At 41.4% G+C, this 20,696-nt stretch overlaps 2 protein-coding genes across 3 annotated transcripts; both read left to right on the forward strand.

Moving 5' to 3' along the window:
- Nucleotides 1-4,927: 4,927 nt before the first annotated feature.
- Nucleotides 4,928-12,236, forward strand: rnf4 (ring finger protein 4). 2 transcript variants are annotated; one of them, XM_059346177.1, is made up of 9 exons: nt 4,928-5,115; nt 5,801-5,830; nt 8,275-8,363; nt 8,400-8,593; nt 9,605-9,684; nt 11,102-11,114; nt 11,196-11,313; nt 11,853-11,904; nt 11,987-12,236. In XM_059346177.1, the coding sequence occupies exons 2-9, from the start codon at nt 5,819-5,821 to the stop codon at nt 12,134-12,136; spliced, it is 708 nt and encodes a 235-aa protein (XP_059202160.1). In that variant the 5' UTR covers nt 4,928-5,115; nt 5,801-5,818; the 3' UTR covers nt 12,137-12,236. The 2 variants fall into 2 exon arrangements, with proteins under 2 accessions (XP_059202160.1, XP_059202159.1); XM_059346176.1 differs by having other exon boundaries at nt 8,275-8,593.
- A 1,516-nt stretch (nt 12,237-13,752) lies between these two features.
- On the forward strand, nt 13,753-20,436 carry sqstm1 (sequestosome 1). The gene is made up of 8 exons (XM_059346308.1): nt 13,753-14,207; nt 16,594-16,689; nt 16,808-17,094; nt 19,056-19,200; nt 19,293-19,361; nt 19,445-19,740; nt 19,817-20,012; nt 20,095-20,436. The coding sequence occupies exons 1-8, from the start codon at nt 14,042-14,044 to the stop codon at nt 20,256-20,258; spliced, it is 1,419 nt and encodes a 472-aa protein (XP_059202291.1). The 5' UTR covers nt 13,753-14,041; the 3' UTR covers nt 20,259-20,436.
- Nucleotides 20,437-20,696: the final 260 nt, after the last annotated feature.

Below are 20,696 nucleotides of genomic sequence, written 5' to 3' on the forward strand. Positions count from 1 at the left end.
AGGAGCTGGTCGTAGGGCGGAGCGCTGGGACACCTGAGGAGAAAACGAAGGTGTTTATGAACTTTATAAAGTAAATAAAGTTCTACAATTCTACAAGTCATTCATTAGATGCTTTTATCCAAAGCGACGTACCAATGAGAGTTAATAGAACACAAGTCTAGAACCAGATGAGAGTCAGTGATGAGGTCTAGAACCAGATGAGAGTCAGAGATGAGGTCTAGAACCAGATGAGAGTCAGAGATGAGGTCTAGAACCAGATGAGAGTCAGAGATGAGGTCTAGAACCAGATCAGAGTCAGAGATGAGGTCTAGAACCAGATGAGAGTCAGAGATGAGGTCTAGAACCAGATGAGAGTCAGAGATGAGGTCTAGAACCAGATCAGAGTCAGAGATGAGGTCTAGAACCAGATCAGAGTCAGAGATGAGGTAACGTAGTGCTCAGAGAGAACCTGATGGTTTCATCTGGAGATCCAGAGTGAAGGTGATCAGTAAAGAGTTGAAGGTCTTCAGGCTCTTCTTAAAAATTGATCAGGACTCATTGATCAGATGGAGTCTGGAGGTTGGTTCCACCACCTATAGGGTTCTACAGAGGAGAAGAGTCTGGAGGTTGGTTCCACCACCTATAGGGTTCTACAGAGGAGAAGAGTCTGGTCTGAGACGTAGAGGCCTTCAGCCAGATGTCTTTCACTGGAGGAGCGTAGTGGACCGGAGGGTTTAAGGAGTTCAGATCAGCAGGAGCTGCTGTCTGGAGACAGAGACCAGGAGCTGAGACCAGGAGCTGAGACCAGGAGCCACAGCAAGAGATGAGGACTGACATTTGCTCTCCCTGGCTGGTTGAAGACCGTTCATTTTACCTCTTTTTTTTGGTCAATTTTTTTTCTTTCCTGTGGTCAGTTTGTCTGGGGTTTTTTGGTCAATATTTGTCTTTTTTGGTCAATTTGTGCCTTTTTTTGGTAATTTTCCGTCTATTCTGGATCATCTGCAGAGTCTTGGTGGTGCAGCAGGAAGACCTGCCAGTAGAGAGCTGCAGGAGTCTAGACGTGGTAACACCGGGACCTGAACCAGGAGTCTAGACGTGGTAACACCCTGACCTGAACCAGGAGTCTAGACGTGGTAACACCCTGACCTGAACCAGGAGTCTAGACGTGGTAACACCGGGACCTGAACCAGGAGTCTAGACGTGGTAACACCCTGACCTGAACCAGGAGTCTAGACGTGGTAACACCGGGACCTGAACCAGGAGTCTAGACGTGGTAACACCGGGACCTGAACCAGGAGTCTAGACGTGGTAACACCGGGACCTGAACCAAGAGTCTAGACGTGGTAACACCGGGACCTGAACCAGCAGAGCTGCTGGGACCAGTTGAGGGATCTGGAGCCTGATAGTCTGGTTTAAGGGGGAGGGGCTGGAAGGACCAGGAGCTCCGTCTTTGACAGGTTGAGCTGGAGGTGATGTTCTGTCATCATGTGGAGATACCAGCAGAGATACGAGCCCAGACTGGGAGGACTGGAACCACTGGTATCATCAGAGGAACAACGGTAGGAGGAGCCACGATGGAGGAGGACTGGACCAGGGAGGTGGTGTAGACTGAGAAGAGAAGGGGGCCTAGCACTGACCCCTGAGGAACCCTTGAGGAACCCCTGAGAAACCCCAGAGGAACGGTTCTGTAGCTGGAAAAGTTTTTTGTGTTTGTTTATGTTCGTTTCCTGTCAGTCAGCGCTGCATATCAGCTGATGTCCCTTATATGACCATATAAGGCCACTTCCTGTAAATCTGAATATTTAATTTATGTTTTCTTACCTGAAACAAATGCAGGTCGTCAGCTGACAATACTGCCACGCCTCCACGTCCAGACACTGAGCCTCCTGCTCTTCCTCCTCCTGCTCCTCCTGCTCCTCTTGCTCCTCCTCCTCCTGCTCCTCCTGCTCCTCTTGCTCCTCCTGCTCCTCCTCCTCCTGCTCCTCCTGCTCCTCTTGCTCCTCCTCCTCTGATGGAGGCGGGCGGGGTCTCCTGCTCCTCTGCAGCGCCGCCTCCACCCAGAGGCGGGACAGAGCGGGGGAGGGAGGGGGGGAGCAGGGGGAGGTCCTCCAGGTTCTCCCCCCCAGCAGAGGGGAGGTGGGCAGGGAGCGGGACAGCCTCCTCCCCCCCGGGAGAGGAGAGGAGGGGAGGGAGCACACGTCTCTCTGAAGTCCAGGAGACGCCGCCGCTGTGATGTCACACCGTCCTGCGTCCATAGCTCCTCCCCCCGTAGCAGAGAGGCCGATGATGTCACAGGTGCCAGGTGTCTCACTTCCTGTCACCTGATCCACCTGGAACAGAGCCAATGTTAGTACTATTATTAGTACTATTATTACTACTGTTATTAGTACTATTATTAGTACTATTATTAGTGCTGTTATTACTACTGTTATTACTACTGTTATTAGTACTGTTATTAGTACTATTATTAGTACTATTATTAGTACTATTATTACTACTGTTATTACTACTGTTATTAGTACTGTTATTAGTACTATTATTACTACTGTTATTAGTACTATTATTAGTACTATTATTAGTGCTGTTATTACTACTGTTATTACTACTGTTATTAGTACTGTTATTAGTACTATTATTAGTACTGTTATTAGTACTAATATTAGTACTATTATTAGCACTACTGTTAGTACTACTGTTAGTACTACTGCTAGTACTACTGCTAGTAGTACTGTTAGTACTACTGCTACTACTACTGCTAGTACTACTGTTAGTACTACTCTTAATACTACTGTTAGTACTACTGCTAGGACTACTGCTAGTACTACTGTTAGTACTACTGCTAGTACTACTGCTAGTACTACTGTTAGTACTACTGCTAGTACTACTGCTAGAACTACTGTTAGTACTACTGCTAGTACTATTGCTAGTACTACTGCTAGTAGTACTGCTAGTACTACTGCTAGTACTACTGTTAGTACTACTGCTAGTAGTACTGCTAGTACTACTGCTAGTACTACTGTTAGTACTACTGCTAGTACTATTGCTAGTACTACTGTTAGTACTACTGCTAGTACTACTGCTAGTACTACTGTTAGTACTACTGCTAGTACTACTGTTAGTACTACTGTTAGTACTACTGCTAGTACTACTGCTAGTACTACTGTTAGTACTACTGCTAGTACTACTGCTAGTACTACTGTTAGTACTACTGCTAGTAGTACTGCTAGTACTACTGTTAGTACTACTGCTAGTAGTACTGCTAGTACTACTGCTAGTACTACTGTTAGTACTACTGCTAGTACTACTGCTAGTACTACTGTTAGTACTACTGCTAGTACTACTGCTAGTACTACTGTTAGTACTACTGTTTTAGTGTTTCCTGTCTGTATGATAGAAAGTGTCCTCCAGTTTTTAACTGTCTTCAAACTGAATGAAATAATAAATAAAGACTAAACTGTGTCTCACGTGGAGGTTCTAGTGTTTCACGTGGAGGTTCTAGTGTTTCACGTGGAGGTTCTAGTGTTTCACGTGGAGGTTCTAGTGTTTCACGTGGAGGTTCTAGTGTCTCACGTGGAGGTTCTAGTGTTTCACGTGGAGGTTCTAGTGTCTCACGTGGAGGTTCTAGTGTCTCACGTGGAGGTTCTAGTGTCTCACGTGGAGGTTCTAGTGTCTTACGTGGAGGTTCTAGTGTCTCACGTGGACTCACTGAGTGTCGGGTTTTAGATTCTATTGAAACTATCGGTTGTCTTAAATAAAACGCCTCAGGACTCAAACTGAGGAGACACAAAGAAAAGAGTGTGTAAGTGAAACCAGTGACACCAGCTGCTCTCCCAGTTTAATCACAATAAACTAAAATACCACCATGATACTTTATACTTTACATCTACATTCATTTATTTATGATTCATTTATTGGTCCTGTAACTTTTCTTTTATAACTTAATTCATTGTTACATTATTATATTACATAAAAGGAATATTTCATATTTATATATCTGTATATTTCTCTATTAGTTAGTATCTGCTGATCATCAACAGCTGAGCATCAGATTCTGTTGTTTCACTTATAATCAGAGAAATATACAAATAAAAAACAAATAACAACAACAACAACAACAACAACAACAATAATGAAATACTACTACTAATAAAAATAACAACTAAAATAATGGTAATTAAATAAAATAATAACAACAACAATAATAATAATAATAATAATAATAACAATAATAATAATGATAAAGTTCTTACCTTCTTTGCTTTGTAGAGCCACGTCCTGATTCTGTTCATGGCTGCTGTAAATCTCTTCTCACCTGTCTGTTCGTTCACCTGTGCAGGTAGACAGGATGTGGGCGTCGCCCTGCTGTTCCATCAATCAGACAAGATGTTACTAATATGGCCAGGTGGGCACTAACACACCTCGTACATCACAGGAGGGACAGTTACCCATTTTTGTGTCTGTTTTTATGTGTTTTTGTGTGTGCTTTCATCTGTTTTTTGTGTGTTTCTATGTGTTTTCTGAAATGTTTCTGTTTTTTATGTGTTTTTGTGGTTTTTGTATTTTTTATGTGTATTTCTTTTGTAATGTTGTGTGTGTGTGTGTGTGTTTTTTGTAAAATAAAATAAAATAATAATAATAATAATAATAATAATAATAATAATTGGGTTCAAAATGTTGATCCAGTAAGTGAAAATGAAAATAATAATCAGGTGATATATATAATATATTTATATATAAATAATAATAGGTGAAGTTGTGCTGAAAACAATGATACCAACACATCATGGTAAATATTTTTTAGACTAAAAAGCCCCAAACTCCAAAGGGTTAATTAATTCCTCCAGCGTGTCTTCTCTGTGATCGCCGCAGGGGGCTGTGAGGAGCCCAACAGCTTCCGGTACATAAGAAAAAGAAGAAGAAGAAGAATAAACAGCAGCAGCAGCAGAAGAAGAAGAAGGAGAAGGAGGAGGAGGAGGACCTAACAGGCAGCGGGGGCTAACGTTAGCAGTTAGCACGTCAGAATCATCTGTTGGTTGATAAATCTGTCGTTTATTCTCAGATTTGACTGTTAAAGTGTTTGACGTAGAGCGCAGCTAACGGCTAACAGCTAACGGCTAACAAGGGAACACGCTGACGGTGAGTGGAGGAGGCTAACGGCTAACGGCTAACAGTCTGACCGGTGTTGTGTTCAAATCTGACTCCCGTTAAACTTTAAACCCTCAAACGGATCAAACTGATGATAATACGATAATAATAGTAATGATTACCAGTCATCTGTGTAATGGTGACACCAACCAAGTGAAACATGATTTTACTCTTTTTTTTTTTTTTTAAAGAGATTTTGCAGTTTCAACATTTTTTATTGCAATCTTTTGTGTTTACTGTTTTTGTGTGCTTTTTTTAATTTTGTGTTTGTTTTTATGTGTTTTTTTGTAGTTTATGTGTGTGTTCTGTGTGATTTTATGTTTGTTGTAGTTTTTTGGTGTGTTTTTGTGTGTTTCTTGTGTTTTTTAAAAATAAATACATTTAAAAAAAAAATATTTTTTTGTGTTTCAAAATGTTGATCCAGTAAGTCAAAATGACTTGATGATAATAAGGTTGAGCTGAAAAAGGTGATAGCAGCATGACATGGTGATCATTATTTAAGTTGCACATACAGACAGAATGAAAAAGAGTCAAAAACCAACAAAATAACTCCAATCTCCAAAGTTCATCAGGAGCCGCAGGAACACTTTTCAACAGGGAACCGATCTGAACACAACACCAGCTAATGCTAACAGATGCTAACAGATGCTAACAGCTGTTTGTGTTTCATCCTCAGAGTCTGATCCGGTCTGATATGAGCAGCACTGTAAGTCTCCATGTCTCCTCTAGTCTCTGGTCTCTGTCCTCTAGTCTCTGGTCTCTGTTCTCTGGTCTCTAGTCTCTGTCCTCTAGTCTCTGGTCTCTGTCCTCTAGTCTCTGGTCTCTAGTCTCTGGTCTCTGTCCTCTAGTCTCTGGTCTCTAGTCTCTGTCCTCTAGTCTCTGTTCTCTGTCCTCTAGTCTCTGGTCTCTAGTCTCTGGTCTCTGTCCTCTAGTCTCTGGTCTCTAGTCTCTGTCCTCTAGTCTCTGGTCTCTAGTCTCTGTTCTCTAGTCTCTGTCCTCTAGTCTCTGGTCTCTGTCCTCTAGTCTCTGTTCTCTAGTCTCTGTCCTCTAGTCTCTGGTCTCTAGTCTCTGTTCTCTAGTCTCTGTCCTCTAGTCTCTGGTCTCTGTCCTCTAGTCTCTGTTCTCTAGTCTCTGTCCTCTAGTCTCTGGTCTCTGTCCTCTAGTCTCTGTTCTCTAGTCTCTGTCCTCTAGTCTCTGGTCTCTAGTCTCTGTTCTCTAGTCTCTGTCCTCTAGTCTCTGGTCTCTGTCCTCTAGTCTCTGTTCTCTAGTCTCTGGTCTCTAGTCTCTGTCCTCTAGTCTCTGGTCTCTGTCCTCTAGTCTCTGTCCTCTAGTCTCTGGTCTCTGTCCTCTAGTCTCTGGTCTCTGTTCTCTGGTCTCTAGTCTCTGTCCTCTAGTCTCTGGTCTCTAGTCTCTGTCCTCTAGTCTCTGGTCTCTGTCCTCTAGTCTCTGTCCTCTAGTCTCTGTCCTCTAGTCTCTGTTCTCTAGTCTCTGGTCTCTGTCCTCTAGTCTCTGTCCTCTAGTCTCTGGTCTCTGTCCTCTAGTCTCTGTTCTCTAGTCTCTGTCCTCTAGTCTCTGGTCTCTGTCCTCTAGTCTCTGTTCTCTAGTCTCTGTCCTCTGGTCTCTGTCCTCTAGTCTCTGTCCTCTAGTCTCTGTCCTCTAGTCTCTGGTCTCTGTTCTCTAGTCTCTGGTCTCTGTCCTCTAGTCTCTGTTCTCTAGTCTCTGTTCTCTAGTCTCTGTCCTCTAGTCTCTGGTCTCTGTCCTCTAGTCTCTGGTCTCTAGTCTCTGTCCTCTAGTCTCTGGTCTCTGTCCTCTAGTCTCTGTCCTCTAGTCTCTGGTCTCTGTCCTCTAGTCTCTGTCCTCTAGTCTCTGGTCTCTGTCCTCTAGTCTCTGTCCTCTGTTCTCTAGTCTCTGTCCTCTGTTCTCTGGTCTCTGTCCTCTAGTCTCTGTTCTCTAGTCTCTGTTCTCTAGTCTCTGTTCTCTAGTCTCTGTCCTCTAGTCTCTGTCCTCTAGTCTCTGTCCTCTAGTCTCTGGTCTCTGTCCTCTAGTCTCTGGTCTCTGTCCTCTAGTCTCTGTCCTCTAGTCTCTGTCCTCTAGTCTCTGGTCTCTGTCCTCTAGTCTCTGTTCTCTAGTCTCTGTCCTCTAGTCTCTGTTCTCTGGTCTCTGTCCTCTAGTCTCTGTTCTCTAGTCTCTGTCCTCTGGTCTCTGTCCTCTAGTCTCTGTCCTCTAGTCTCTAGTCTCTGTCCTCTAGTCTCTGTCCTCTAGTCTCTGTTCTCTAGTCTCTGTCCACTAGTCTCTGGTCTCTGTCCTCTAGTCTCTGTCCTCTAGTCTCTGTTCTCTAGTCTCTGGTCTCTGTTCTCTAGTCTCTGTTCTCTAGTCTCTGGTCTCTGTCCTCTAGTCTCTAGTCTCTGTCCTCTAGTCTCTGTCCTCTAGTCTCTGGTCTCTGTCCTCTAGTCTCTGTCCTCTAGTCTCTGTCCTCTAGTCTCTGTTCTCTAGTCTCTGTCCTCTAGTCTCTGGTCTCTGTCCTCTAGTCTCTGTTCTCTAGTCTCTGTCCTCTAGTCTCTGGTCTCTGTCATCTAGTCTCTGTTCTCTAGTCTCTGTCATCTAGTCTCTGGTCTCTGTCCTCTAGTCTTTGTTCTCTAGTCTCTGTCCTCTAGTCTCTGGTCTCTGTCCTCTAGTCTCTGGTCTCTGGTCTCTAGTCTCTGTCCTCTAGTCTCTGTCCTCTGGTCTCTGTCCTCTAGTCTCTGTCCTCTGGTCTCTAGTCTCTATCCTCTAGTCTCTGGTCTCTGTCCTCTGGTCTCTGTCATCTAGTCTCTGGTCTCTAGTCTCTGATCTCTAGTCTCTAGTCTCTGTCCTCTAGTCTCTGTCCTCTAGTCTCTAGTCTCTGTCCTCTAGTCTCTGTTCTCTGGTCTCTAGTCTCTGTCCTCTAGTCTCTGTCCTCTAGTCTCTGGTCTCTAGTCTCTAGTTTGTCTGCATGTTTCACCTGTTCGACACGTTGTGGTTAGCTGTTAGCGGTTAGCTTTCCTGTAAACCAGAGGGTGGAGACCTGACGTGTCACCATAGCAACCAACAACAATCAGACAGGCGACCTTCTGGTGTATCTCTGTGATGTCATGAGTGTGTGATGTCATCAGTGTGATGTCATGTGTTCAGGCTCAGAGGAAGAGGAGGACCACAGGAAGTCCTCTGCCACCCGGACCCGGCACCAAGACCAGCAGGGGATCCACCGCCAGGAGGCCGGTGAACGCTAGCAGAGCGGCTAACACTAGCAGAGCGGCGAACGCTAGCAGAGCGGCTAACGCTAGCAGAGCGGCTAACGCTAGCAGAGCGGCTAACGCTAGCAGAGCGGCTAACGCTAGCAGAGCGGCGAACGCCAGCAGAGCGGCTAACAGGACAGCTATCGTTAGCGGTACGTCAGATGGTGACCCCGCCCCCACAGAGACCATCGACGTGATGGACAACACAGAGGACAGTCAGTACCAATCAATAACCAATAATCACAGTGACATGTTACCGTGACAACCACAGTCAATAACTGATCTGTGATCAATAATAAGTAACTAATCTGTGATCAATAATCAGTAACTGCCCTGTGATCAATAGTCAGTAACTGATCTGATCAATAATCAGTAACTGAGCTGATCAACAATCAGTAACTGAGCTGATCAACAATCAGTAACTGAGCTGATCAATACCAACAATCAGTAACTGAGCTGATCAATACCAACAATCAGTAACTGAGCTGATCAATACCAACAATCAGTAACTGAGCTGATCAACAATCAGTAACTGAGCTGATCAACAATCAGTAACTGAGCTGATCAATACCAACAATCAGTAACTGAGCTGATCAATACCAACAATCAGTAACTGAGCTGATCAATACCAACAATCAGTAACTGAGCTGATCAACAATCAGTAACTGAGCTGATCAACAATCAGTAACTGAGCTGATCAACAATCAGTAACTGAGCTGATCAATAATCAGTAACTGAGCTGATCAACAATCAGTAACTGACCTGATCAATACCAACAATCAGTAACTGAGCTGATCAACAATCAGTAACTGAGCTGATCAACAATCAGTAACTGAGCTGATCAATAATCAGTAACTGAGCTGATCAACAATCAGTAACTGACCTGATCAATACCAACAATCAGTAACTGAGCTGATCAACAATCAGTAACTGAGCTGATCAACAATCAGTAACTGAGCTGATCAATAATCAGTAACTGAGCTGATCAACAATCAGTAACTGACCTGATCAATACCAACAATCAGTAACTGAGCTGATCAACAATCAGTAACTGAGCTGATCAATAATCAGTAACTGAGCTGATCAACAATCAGTAACTGAGCTGATCAATACCAACAATCAGTAACTGAGCTGATCAACAATCAGTAACTGAGCTGATCAATACCAACAATCAGTAACTGAGCTGATCAACAATCAGTAACTGAGCTGATCAATACTGTGTCCAGGTGTGGAGGAGGTGGTGGATCTGACCTGTGAAGGATCAGAAGCTGCTGTGGTCGACCTGACCAACAACGACTCAGTGCTGGTAATAACACAGTAATAACAGTAGCAACGCAGTAATAACAGTAGCAACGCAGTAATAACAGTAGCAACGCAGTAATAACAGTAGTAACAGTAATAACAGTAGTAACAGTAATAACAGTAGCAACGCAGTAATAACAGTAGTAACAGTAATAACAGTAGTAACAGTAATAACAGTAGTAACGCAGTAATAACAGTAGCAACAGTAATAACAGTAGCAACGCAGTAATAACAGTAGCAACGCAGTAATAACAGTAGCAACGCAGTAATAACAGTAGCAACAGTAATAACAGTAGCAACGCAGTAATAACAGTAGCAACGCAGTAATAACAGTAGCAACGCAGTAATAACAGTAGCAACAGTAATAACAGTAGCAACGCAGTGATAACAGTAGCAACGCAGTGATAACAGTAGCAACGCAGTAATAACAGTAGCAACGCAGTGATAACAGTAGCAACAGTAATAACAGTAGTAACGCAGTAGTAGCAGTAGTAACAGTAATAACAGTAATAACAGTAGTAACGCAGTAGTAACAGTAATAGCAGTAGTAACAGTAATAACAGTAGTAACGCAGTAGTAACAATAGTAACAGTAGTAACAGTAATAACAGTAGTAACGCAGTAATAACAGTGGTAACGCAGTAGTAACGCAGTAATAACAGTGGTAGCAGTAATAACAGTAGTAATGCAGTAGTAGCAGTAGTAACAGTACTAACAGTACTAACAGTAATAGCAGTAGTAACAGTAATAGCAGTAGTAACAGTAATAACAGTAGTAACGCAGTAGTAACAATAGTAACAGTAATAACAGTAGTAACGCAGTAATAACAGTGGTAACGCAGTAGTAACGCAGTAATAACAGTAGTAGCAGTAATAACAGTAGTAATGCAGTAGTAGCAGTAGTAACAGTACTAACAGTAATAGCAGTAGTAACAGTAATAGCAGTAGTAACAGTTGTAACAGTAATAACAATAGTAACGCAGTAATAACAGTAGTAACGCAGTAATAACAGTAGTAACGCAGTAATAGCAGTGGTAACGCAGTAGTAACGCAGTAATAACAGTAGTAACGCAGTAATAACAGTAACAGTGATAACCGTTATTCAGTAATTATGCAGTATTAACAGTAATAACACCGTAATAACAGTAACAAAGCAGTATCAATAGTAATAAGTCAGTATTAACAGTAAGAATACAGTAATATCAATACTAATGGTCATAAGGCAGTAACAGTAATAATGCAGTAATAACAGTAGTAATGCAGTAATAACAGTAGGAATGCAGTAATAACAGTAGGAATGCAGTAATAACAGTAGTAATGCAGTAATAACAGTAGTAATGCAGTAATAACAGTAGTAATGCAGTAATAACAGTGTTCGAGGGAAAACTGATCTGTTTTTCTGTGTTTTTCTGCGGCGGAGCAGCTGGTCGACGAAGGTAAAACTTTTTCTTCTTTTCATTGTTTTGACGTGAAGTTTGATTAAAGGAGCGTTCCAACATGCTGGTGTTCTCCGTCAGGTCCTCAGAACAGAGTCTCCGCTGAGAGCTACGTCCTCAGCAGTGATGAAGACGAGGACACGCCCCCCGTCCTCAACGCCGCAATAACGTCCTCTGTACAGACCCACAGCTCCTCCAGGTAATACACCGGTCCCATGGGTCCCTTTATATCACAGCCAGGTAATACACCGGACCCTGCTGACTTATTTATATCACAGCCAGGTAATAGACCGGTCCCTGCTGACTTATTTACATCACAGCCACGTAATAGACCGTTCCTACGGGTCCCTTTAAATCACAGCCAGATAAGAGATGGGTCCCTGCTGACTTACTTACATCACAGCCAGATAATAGACGGGTCCCTGCTGACTTACTTACATCACAGCCAGATAATAGACGGGTCCCTGCTGACTTACTTACATCACAGCCAGGTAATAGACCGGTCCCTGCTGACTTATTTATATCACAGCCAGGTGACAGACCGGTCCCTGCTAACTTATGTACATCACAGCCAGGTAATAGCCGGGTCCCACGGGTCCCTTTAAATCAGCCAGATAATAGACGGGTCCCTTTATATCACAGCCAGGTAATAGACTGGTCCCTTTAAAACCCCAGCCAGGTAATAGACAGGTCCCTTTAAATCCCAACCAGGTAATAGCCGGGTCCTGTGTCTTGCAGGTCGACTCCGGGGACCATCAGCTGTCCCGTCTGTCTCGACTCGTACTCTGAGGTGAGACTTGAACACACCTGTGACACACCTGGCCAGCAGGTGGAATTCTGCGTTCTGATTGGCTGTTGTTGTTTCCCGGCAGATTGTAGAAAGCGGCCGATTGGTCGTTTCCACTAAATGTGGTCACGTGTTCTGCAGCCAGTGTCTGAGAGACGCTCTGACATCATCACACACCTGTCCCACCTGCAGGAAGAGACTCACCCACCGCCAGTACCACCCCCTCTACATCTGATGTCATCAGTGATGTCATCAGGGACGTCATCAGATGCTTTTTGCTGCTGTTTGTTTGTTTTCCTTTGAGCTGCGTTTTAATTAAAGATTCTGATCGATAACTGACAAATATTATTGATTATATTTGATATTGTTTTTTCTTCTGTTCTTTATTTTCTATTGTGACGACGAAAAATGGAAAGTGGAAATAAATATTAAATATTAAAATCTGAAGATTGTTTTCACTGGATTCAGTTTGGAACGGAAACGTTTCAGGAACCGACCAATTCCTGCAGAAATACTTTATTATTAAGAAGTATTACTGCAATATAGAGTATTATTGAGTATAACTGCAGTATAAAGTATTATTGTGGAGTATTACTGCAGTATAAAGTATTATTGTGGAGTATTACTGCAGTATAAAGTATTATTATGGAGTATTACTGCAGTATAAATTATTATTGAGTATTACTGCAGTATAAAGTATTATTGTGGAGTATTACTGCAGTATAAAGTATTATTATGAAGTATTACTGCAGTATAAAGTATTATTAGGTATTACTGTAGTATAAAGTATCAGGTGCAGTAAAAGTTTCAGTGACTGAATCATCTTGTGACTCTGAGTCACTGATGACTCACCGTCACTAACTCTGCTGCTGATTGGCTGCTGATGTCAGCTGACAGTAACTCTGCTGCTGATTGGCTCAGACAGGATCACATGTTACCAGATCAAAACAAAGAGCAGAAACAATCTGGAATATTCTGGATCATTTATAAACATTCGTTTTTTAAATAATCTGGATCATTTATAAACATTAACTTACTGAATATTTTAATATATAAAATATATTGTGATAATTTGGAACGCAACATTTCACACATTTAATAAAGATTTATTAATAAAAGCTTCTACAAACATATTATAATCATAGACTGTATAAAGATTATAATATATATAAATATGTATTTAGTAACTTTCACTGAATAAATTCATAAACTGTTGAATTAAAATAGGTAATATGTTTGTTGTATTTTATTTTTCAAATAATTATTCAAAAATGTTTCTGTACAGTTTTAAACCAAATGAATATTATGTTTTGTTTATCAATGTTACACATTGTGTCTGAAACAGTAATTTAAAGTTAATTAATGTTTGATTTTGTGTTTGAAACAGTAATTTAAAGTTTATTAATGTTTTAATTGTATGTCTGAAACAGTAATTTAAAGTTTATTTTATTTTTTTAATTAAAGTTTATCAATGTTTATTATTGTGTCTGAATCATTAATTTAAAGTTTATTAATGTTTGAAAGTCATTTAAAGTTTATTTATTTATTATTATATTTTATTTATTATTGTATTTATTTATTCATTATAATTATTTTTATTATTTTTAATTATTTTTTAAATATTTTTTTATTTTATATATATGTATATATATATATATTGTTATTATTATTTTATTATTTTTAATAATTATTTATCACATGTAAAGTGTATGATGGTGAATCACTGTGACGCAGCGGTTTGATCCGGTTGGACCTGTTGGTCAGCTGACTCCGGGGAAAGTCCCTCATTGGAAACTGCTGAGTCATTCCCCGGCCTCTCATTGGCTGGGTGGGCGGGACTCCGACAGTTGGGCCAATGGGAGGCCGCGTCAATATTTACCCGCCCTGACGACAGTGACGTCAGTGACGGAAGTAAACAAAAAGAAGACGAGAGGATTTAAAGCTGCGTCACAAAGTTCCTCAGTTCAGTTCAGTCCGGATCAGAGACGGTTCGAAGGTTCGAGTCCCGGTCAGAGCAGAGTCTACACGGAGTGGTTCAGTCACAGTCTGGGTCAGAAAGAGTCTGGTTCAGTCCTGGTTCAGAGGTTGTTGTTCAGTCCTGGTTCAGTCAGTCCTGGTTCAGGTGTCCCGGTGCAGCACCATGTCGGTGACGGTGAAGGCCTACCTGCTGGGGAAGGAGGAGGTGGTGAAGGAGGTCCGGAGGTTCACGGTGGACCAGCAGGTCTCCTGCTGCTACGAATACCTGAGAGACAAGACATCCGGGGTCTTTAACAACCTGAAGGACAACTACAACATGTTCTACAGAGGTAAATATATTCAATATTATTATTAGACATGTTCTACAGAGGTAAATATATTAAATATTATTATTAAACATGTTCTACAGAGGTAAATATAGTTAATATACTGTTATAAACATGTTATTAAACAGTTATAATGTTCTATAGAGGTAAATATAGTTAATATACTGTTATAAACATGTTCTACAGAGTTAAATATAGTAATTATACTGTTATAAACATGTTATTAAATAGTTATAATGTTCTACAGAGGTAAATATAGTTAATATACTGTTATAAACATGTTCTACAGAGTTAAATATAGTAATTATACTGTTATAAACATGTTATTAAACAGTTATAATGTTCTATAGAGGTAAATATAGTTAATATACTGTTATAAACATGTTCTACAGAGTTAAATATAGTAATTATACTGTTATAAACATGTTATTAAACAGTTATAATGTTCTACAGAGGTAAATATAGTTAATATACTGTTATAAACATATTCTACAGAGGTAAATATAGTTAATATGCTGTTATAAACATGTTCTACAGAGGTAAATATAGTTAATATACTGTTATAAACATGTTCTACAGAGTTAAATATAGTAATTATACTGTTATAAACATGTTATTAAACAGTTATAATGTTCTACAGAGGTAAATATAGTTAATATACTGTTATAAACATGTTCTACAGAGTTAAATATAGTAATTATACTGTTATAAACATGTTATTAAACAGTTATAATGTTCTACAGAGGTAAATATAGTTAATATACTGTTATAAACATGTTCTACAGAGTTAAATATAGTAATTATACTGTTATAAACATGCTATTAAACAGTTATAATGTTCTATAGAGGTAAATATAGTAATTATACTGTTATAAACATGTTATTAAACAGTTATAATGTTCTACAGAGGTAAATATAGTTAATATACTGTTATAAACATGTTCTACAGAGTTAAATATAGTAATTATACTGTTATAAACATGTTATTAAACAGTTATAATGTTCTACAGAGGTAAATATAGTAATTATACTGTTATAAACATGTTCTACAGAGGTAAATATAGTTAATATACTGTTATAAAAATGCTATTAAACAGTTATAATGTTCTATAGAGGTAAATGTAGTAATTATACTGTTATAAACATGCTATTAAACAGTTATAATGTTCTATAGAGGTAAATATAGTAATTATACTGTTATAAACATGTTATTAAACAGTTATAATGTTCTACAGAGGTAAATATAGTTAATATACTGTTATAAACATGTTATTAAACAGTTAAAATGTTCTACAGAGGTAAATATTATTATACTGTTATAAACATGTTCTACAGAGGTAAATATTATTATACTGTTATAAACATGTTCTACAGAGGTAAATATAGTTAATATACTGTTATAAACATGTTATTAAACAGTTATAAACATGTTCTACAGAGGTAAATATAGTTAATATACTGTTATAAACATGTTATTAAACAGTTATTAACATGTTCTACAGAGGTAAATATTATTATTATTATACTGTTATAAACATGTTCTACAGAAGTAAATATTATTAGTGTTATAAACATGTTCTACAGAGGTAAATAGCATTATTATACTGTTATAAACATGTTCTACAGAGGTAAATATTATTATTATTATACTGTTATAAACATTTTATTAAACAGTTATAAACATGTTCTACAGAGGTCAATATTATTAATTTTATACTGTTATAAACATGTTATTAAACAGTTATAAACATGTTCTACAGAGGTAAATATTAGTTTTTCAACAGTTATAAACATGTTCTACAGAGGTAAATATTATTATTATAGTGTTATAAACACGTTCTACAGAGGTAAATATTATTATTAAACAGTTATAAACATGTTCTACAGAGGTAAATATTATTATTAAACAGTTATAAACATGTTCTACAGAGGTAAATATTATTAAACAGTTATAAACATGTTCTACAGAGGTAAATATTATTATTATAGTGTTATAAACACGTTCTACAGAGGTAAATATTATTATTAAACAGTTATAAAAATGTTCTACAGAGGTAAATATAGTTATTAAACAGCTGTAAACATGTTCTACAGAGGTGAATATTATTATTAAACAGTTATAAACATGTTCTACAGAGGTGAATATTATTATTAAACAGTTATAAACATGTTCTACAGAGGTAAATACTATTATTAAACAGTTATAAACATGTTCTACAGAGGTAAATACTATTATTAAACAGTTATAAACATGTTCTACAGAGGTAAATATTATTAAACAGTTATAAACATGTTCTACAGAGGTAAATATTATTATTATAGTGTTATAAACACGTTCTACAGAGGAAATTATTATTATTAAAGTTGTTAACTGTTGTTGATCTGTCAGATGAAGAAGGAGACCTGGTGGCGTTCTCCTCTGATGATGAGCTGATGATGGGTCTGGCCTGTATGAAGGACGCCACCTTCCGCCTCTTCATCAAAGGTACAAACACTCAACCTCACCTGAAGTCAGCTGTGGCTCACCTGAAGTCAGCTGTAGCTCACCTGAAGTATTATTGTATCATATATATTATTGTAAAGGTGTTCTTTGACTTTTTCAGAGAGGAAGGAGAACCGGAGAGACTTCCCTCTTCACGCCTTCCCTCCATTCACCTTTGCCCCTCCTCCACCTGGAGCTCCTCAGGGCCCGCCCCCTCACATGGGCCCGCCCCCTCACATGGCCTCGCCCCCGTTGCACCGTGATGTCACTTGTGACGGCTGCGAGGGCGCTGTGGTGGGAACTCGCTTCAAGTGTACCGTGTGTCCCAACTATGACCTGTGCTCCGCCTGCCAGGCTCGAGGGACGCACACCGAGCACGCCCTGCTGCCCATCTGGCACCCGCTGCAGGTGAGTCACTCTGAGGTCACTCTGAGGTCACTATGAGGTCACTATGAGGTCACTCTGCTCTGTGACTGACAAGTTGTTTTTTGCCCACTCTACTGCTCACTACTGTTAACTGTACTACTCACTACTGTTCACTACTGTTCACTACTGCTCACTACTGTTCACTACTGCTCACTGTACTACTCACTACTGTTCACTACTGCTCACTACTGTTCACTACTGCTCACTACTGCTCACTGTACTACTCACTACTGTTCACTACTGTTCACTACTGTTCACTACTGCTCACTACTGTTCACTACTGCTCACTGTACTACTCACTACTGTTCACTACTGCTCACTACTGTTCACTACTGCTCACTACTGCTCACTGTACTACTCACTACTGTTCACTACTGTTCACTACTGTTCACTACTGCTCACTGTACTACTCACTACTGTTCACTACTGCTCACTACTGTTCACTACTGCTCACTGTACTACTCACTACTGTTCACTACTGTTCACTACTGCTCACTACTGCTCACTACTGCTCACTGTACTGCTCACTACTGCTCACTACTGCTCACTACTGCTCACTGTACTACTCACTACTGCTCACTACTGCTCACTGTACTGTTCACTACTGTTCACTACTGCTCACTGTACTGCTCACTGTACTGCTCACTACTGCTCACTACTGCTCACTGTACTGCTCACTACTGCTCACTACTGCTCACTGTACTACTCACTATTGCTCACTGTACTGTTCACTACTGCTCACTACTGCTCACTATTGCTCACTATACTGCTCACTACTGCTCACTACTGCTCACTGTACTACTCACTATTGCTCACTGTACTGTTCACTACTGCTCACTACTGCTCACTACTGCTCACTACTGCTCACTGTACTACTCACTACTGCTCACTACTGCTCACTGTACTGTTCACTACTGTTCACTACTGCTCACTGTACTGCTCACTGTACTGCTCACTACTGCTCACTACTGCTCACTGTACTGCTCACTACTGCTCACTACTGCTCACTGTACTACTCACTATTGCTCACTGTACTGTTCACTACTGCTCACTACTGCTCACTATTGCTCACTATACTGCTCACTACTGCTCACTACTGCTCACTGTACTACTCACTATTGCTCACTGTACTGTTCACTACTGCTCACTACTGCTCACTACTGCTCACTATTGCTCACTATACTGCTCACTACTGCTCACTACTGCTCACTATTGCTCACTGTACTACTCACTACTGCTCACTACTGCTCACTGTACTGCTCACTACTGTTCACTACTGCTCACTACTGCTCACTGTACTACTCACTACTGCTCACTATTGCTCACTGTACTGCTCACTACTGCTCACTGTACTACTCACTACTGCTCACTATTGCTCACTGTACTGCTCACTACTGCTCACTACTGCTCACTATTGCTCACTGTACTACTCACTACTGCTCACTACTGCTCACTGTACTGCTCACTTCTGTTCACTACTGCTCACTACTGCTCACTGTACTACTCACTACTGCTCACTATTGCTCACTGTACTGCTCACTACTGCTCACTGTACTACTCACTACTGCTCACTACTACTCACTACTGCTCACTACTGCTCACTGTACTGCTCACTACTGCTCACTATTGCTCACTGTACTGCTCACTACTGCTCACTACTACTCACTACTGCTCACTACTGCTCACTGTACTGCTCACTACTGCTCACTATTGCTCACTGTACTGCTCACTACTGCTCACTACTGCTCACTGTACTGCTCACTGTACTGCTCACTGTACTGCTCACTACTGCTCACTGTACTGCTCACTACTGCTCACTGTACTGCTCACTGTACTGCTCACTGTACTGCTCTGTGATTGACAGGTTGTTGGTAGCCCTGCTCAGTGACTGACAGGTTGTTGGTAGCCCTGCTCTGTGACTGACAGGTTGTTTGTGTTTGCAGTGGTTTCCTCGGGGGAAGTGGATGAAGAGGATGAGGCACTGCATGTGGAACCAGAACCTGAACCTGAGCCAGGAGCAGAACCAGGACCAGGACCAGGAGCAGCCTGGATCCTCCAGACCTGCTGCAGACTGCAGCGCCCCCTCTGGTTAGTGATAAACATTTCACAGGTCATCTGCAGTGACCTTTGACCTCTCCTCATTAGTGACATCATCAGTAACCTCTGACCTCTGTCTGCAGCCTCACAGGCCAACGTGGATTTCCTGAAGAACATCGGTGAGGGCGTGGCGGCCATGTTGAGCCCGCTGGGTGAGTGATGTCTCTGTGATGTCATTGTGAACACCTGACATCAGTTCTGTTGGAACAGGAAGTGATTGTATGTGTGTGAGCAGGTATTGACGTGGACATCGACGTGGAGCATGAAGGCCAGAGGACCAAGGTGACCCCTCCGTCGCAGAAAGTGGGTGGAGCCAGTGACGAGGGCGGAGCCAGCGATGGGGGTGGGGCCAGCAGTGGGGGCGGAGCCAGTGATAGGGGCGGAGCCAGCGATGGGGGTGGGGCCAGCAGTGGGGGCGGAGCCAGCGATGGGGGTGGGGCCAACAGTGGGGGTGGGGCCAACAGTGGGGGCGGAGCCAGCGGTGGGGGCGGGGCCAACAGCGAGGGCGGGGCCAGCAGTGAGGGGCCAAAGGTCAGTACATCAGTTTATTGTGGTTCTCTTCTGATCACATGACCTGCGTCAGTCTGACCCAGTCTGTGTTCTGCAGGTGAGCAAAGACTCTGACGAGGAGTGGACTCACCTGAGCCCCAAAGAGGTCGACCCCTCCACAGGAGAGCTCCAGTCTCTCCAACCAGAGGGCCAGGACCAGAACCAGGACCAGAACCAGGACCAGGGTTCCCCGTCTTTGGAGCAGGGTCCAACAGGTCTGAAGGAGGCGGCCCTGTACCCTCACCTGCCCCAAGGTCAGAACATTAATAACCTCTGTGACCTTTAATAACCTCTGTGACCTTTAATAACCTCTGTGACCTTTGACCTCCCCCTCAGAAGCCGACCCCCGCCTGGTGGAGTCTCTGTCCCTCATGCTGTCGATGGGTTTCACCGATGAAGGCGGCTGGTTGACTCGTCTCCTTCAGGCCAAAGACTTTGACATCGGCGCCGCGCTGGACGCCATCCAGTACGCCAAACAGCCCCGCCCACAGCAGCCCTGATGATGTCATCACTGTCTATACTAAACCAGTGACGTCTGAGCAGAAGATGATTTATAGTCCGATGTTACGATTGTTTCCTGCTATCTCTCTGTTATTAATCAATACTTTGTCTCATTGATTACTGTTTCTACGGCTTTGTTATGTTTACTGTCGATCAATAAAAACATGAAGAACTGAAGCTGTGGTCCAGATTTTTTATTCTTTGATTTATTTTATCAAATTTCGACTTACTAAACTATGATTTAAATCGAATTGTTAATGTGATTACTGCAGTTTACTGTACTGTTCACTACTACTCACTACTGCTCACTGTACTGTTCACTACTACTCACTACTGCTCACTGTACTGTTCACTACTACTCACTACTGCTCACTGTACTGTTCACTACTGCTCACTACTACTCACTACTGCTCACTGTACTGTTCACTACTACTCAC

Source organism: Centropristis striata, chromosome 12 (genome assembly GCF_030273125.1).
Source record: "Centropristis striata isolate RG_2023a ecotype Rhode Island chromosome 12, C.striata_1.0, whole genome shotgun sequence".
Lineage (NCBI taxonomy): Eukaryota > Metazoa > Chordata > Actinopteri > Perciformes > Serranidae > Centropristis > Centropristis striata.

Excerpts from the sequence above, each read along its gene's own strand:
- sqstm1 (XM_059346308.1), top strand. The coding sequence starts at position 14,042 with ATGTCGGTGACGGTGAAGGCCTACCTGCTGGGGAAGGAGGAGGTGGTG. Across the intron at positions 19,362-19,444 it reads GGCCATGTTGAGCCCGCTGG|GTATTGACGTGGACATCGAC; the intron begins GTGAGTGATGTC and ends GTGTGTGAGCAG. Across the intron at positions 19,741-19,816 it reads CCAGCAGTGAGGGGCCAAAG|GTGAGCAAAGACTCTGACGA; the intron begins GTCAGTACATCA and ends TGTGTTCTGCAG.
- rnf4 (XM_059346176.1), top strand. Across the intron at positions 11,314-11,852 it reads CAGACCCACAGCTCCTCCAG|GTCGACTCCGGGGACCATCA; the intron begins GTAATACACCGG and ends TGTGTCTTGCAG. Across the intron at positions 11,905-11,986 it reads GTCTCGACTCGTACTCTGAG|ATTGTAGAAAGCGGCCGATT; the intron begins GTGAGACTTGAA and ends GTTTCCCGGCAG.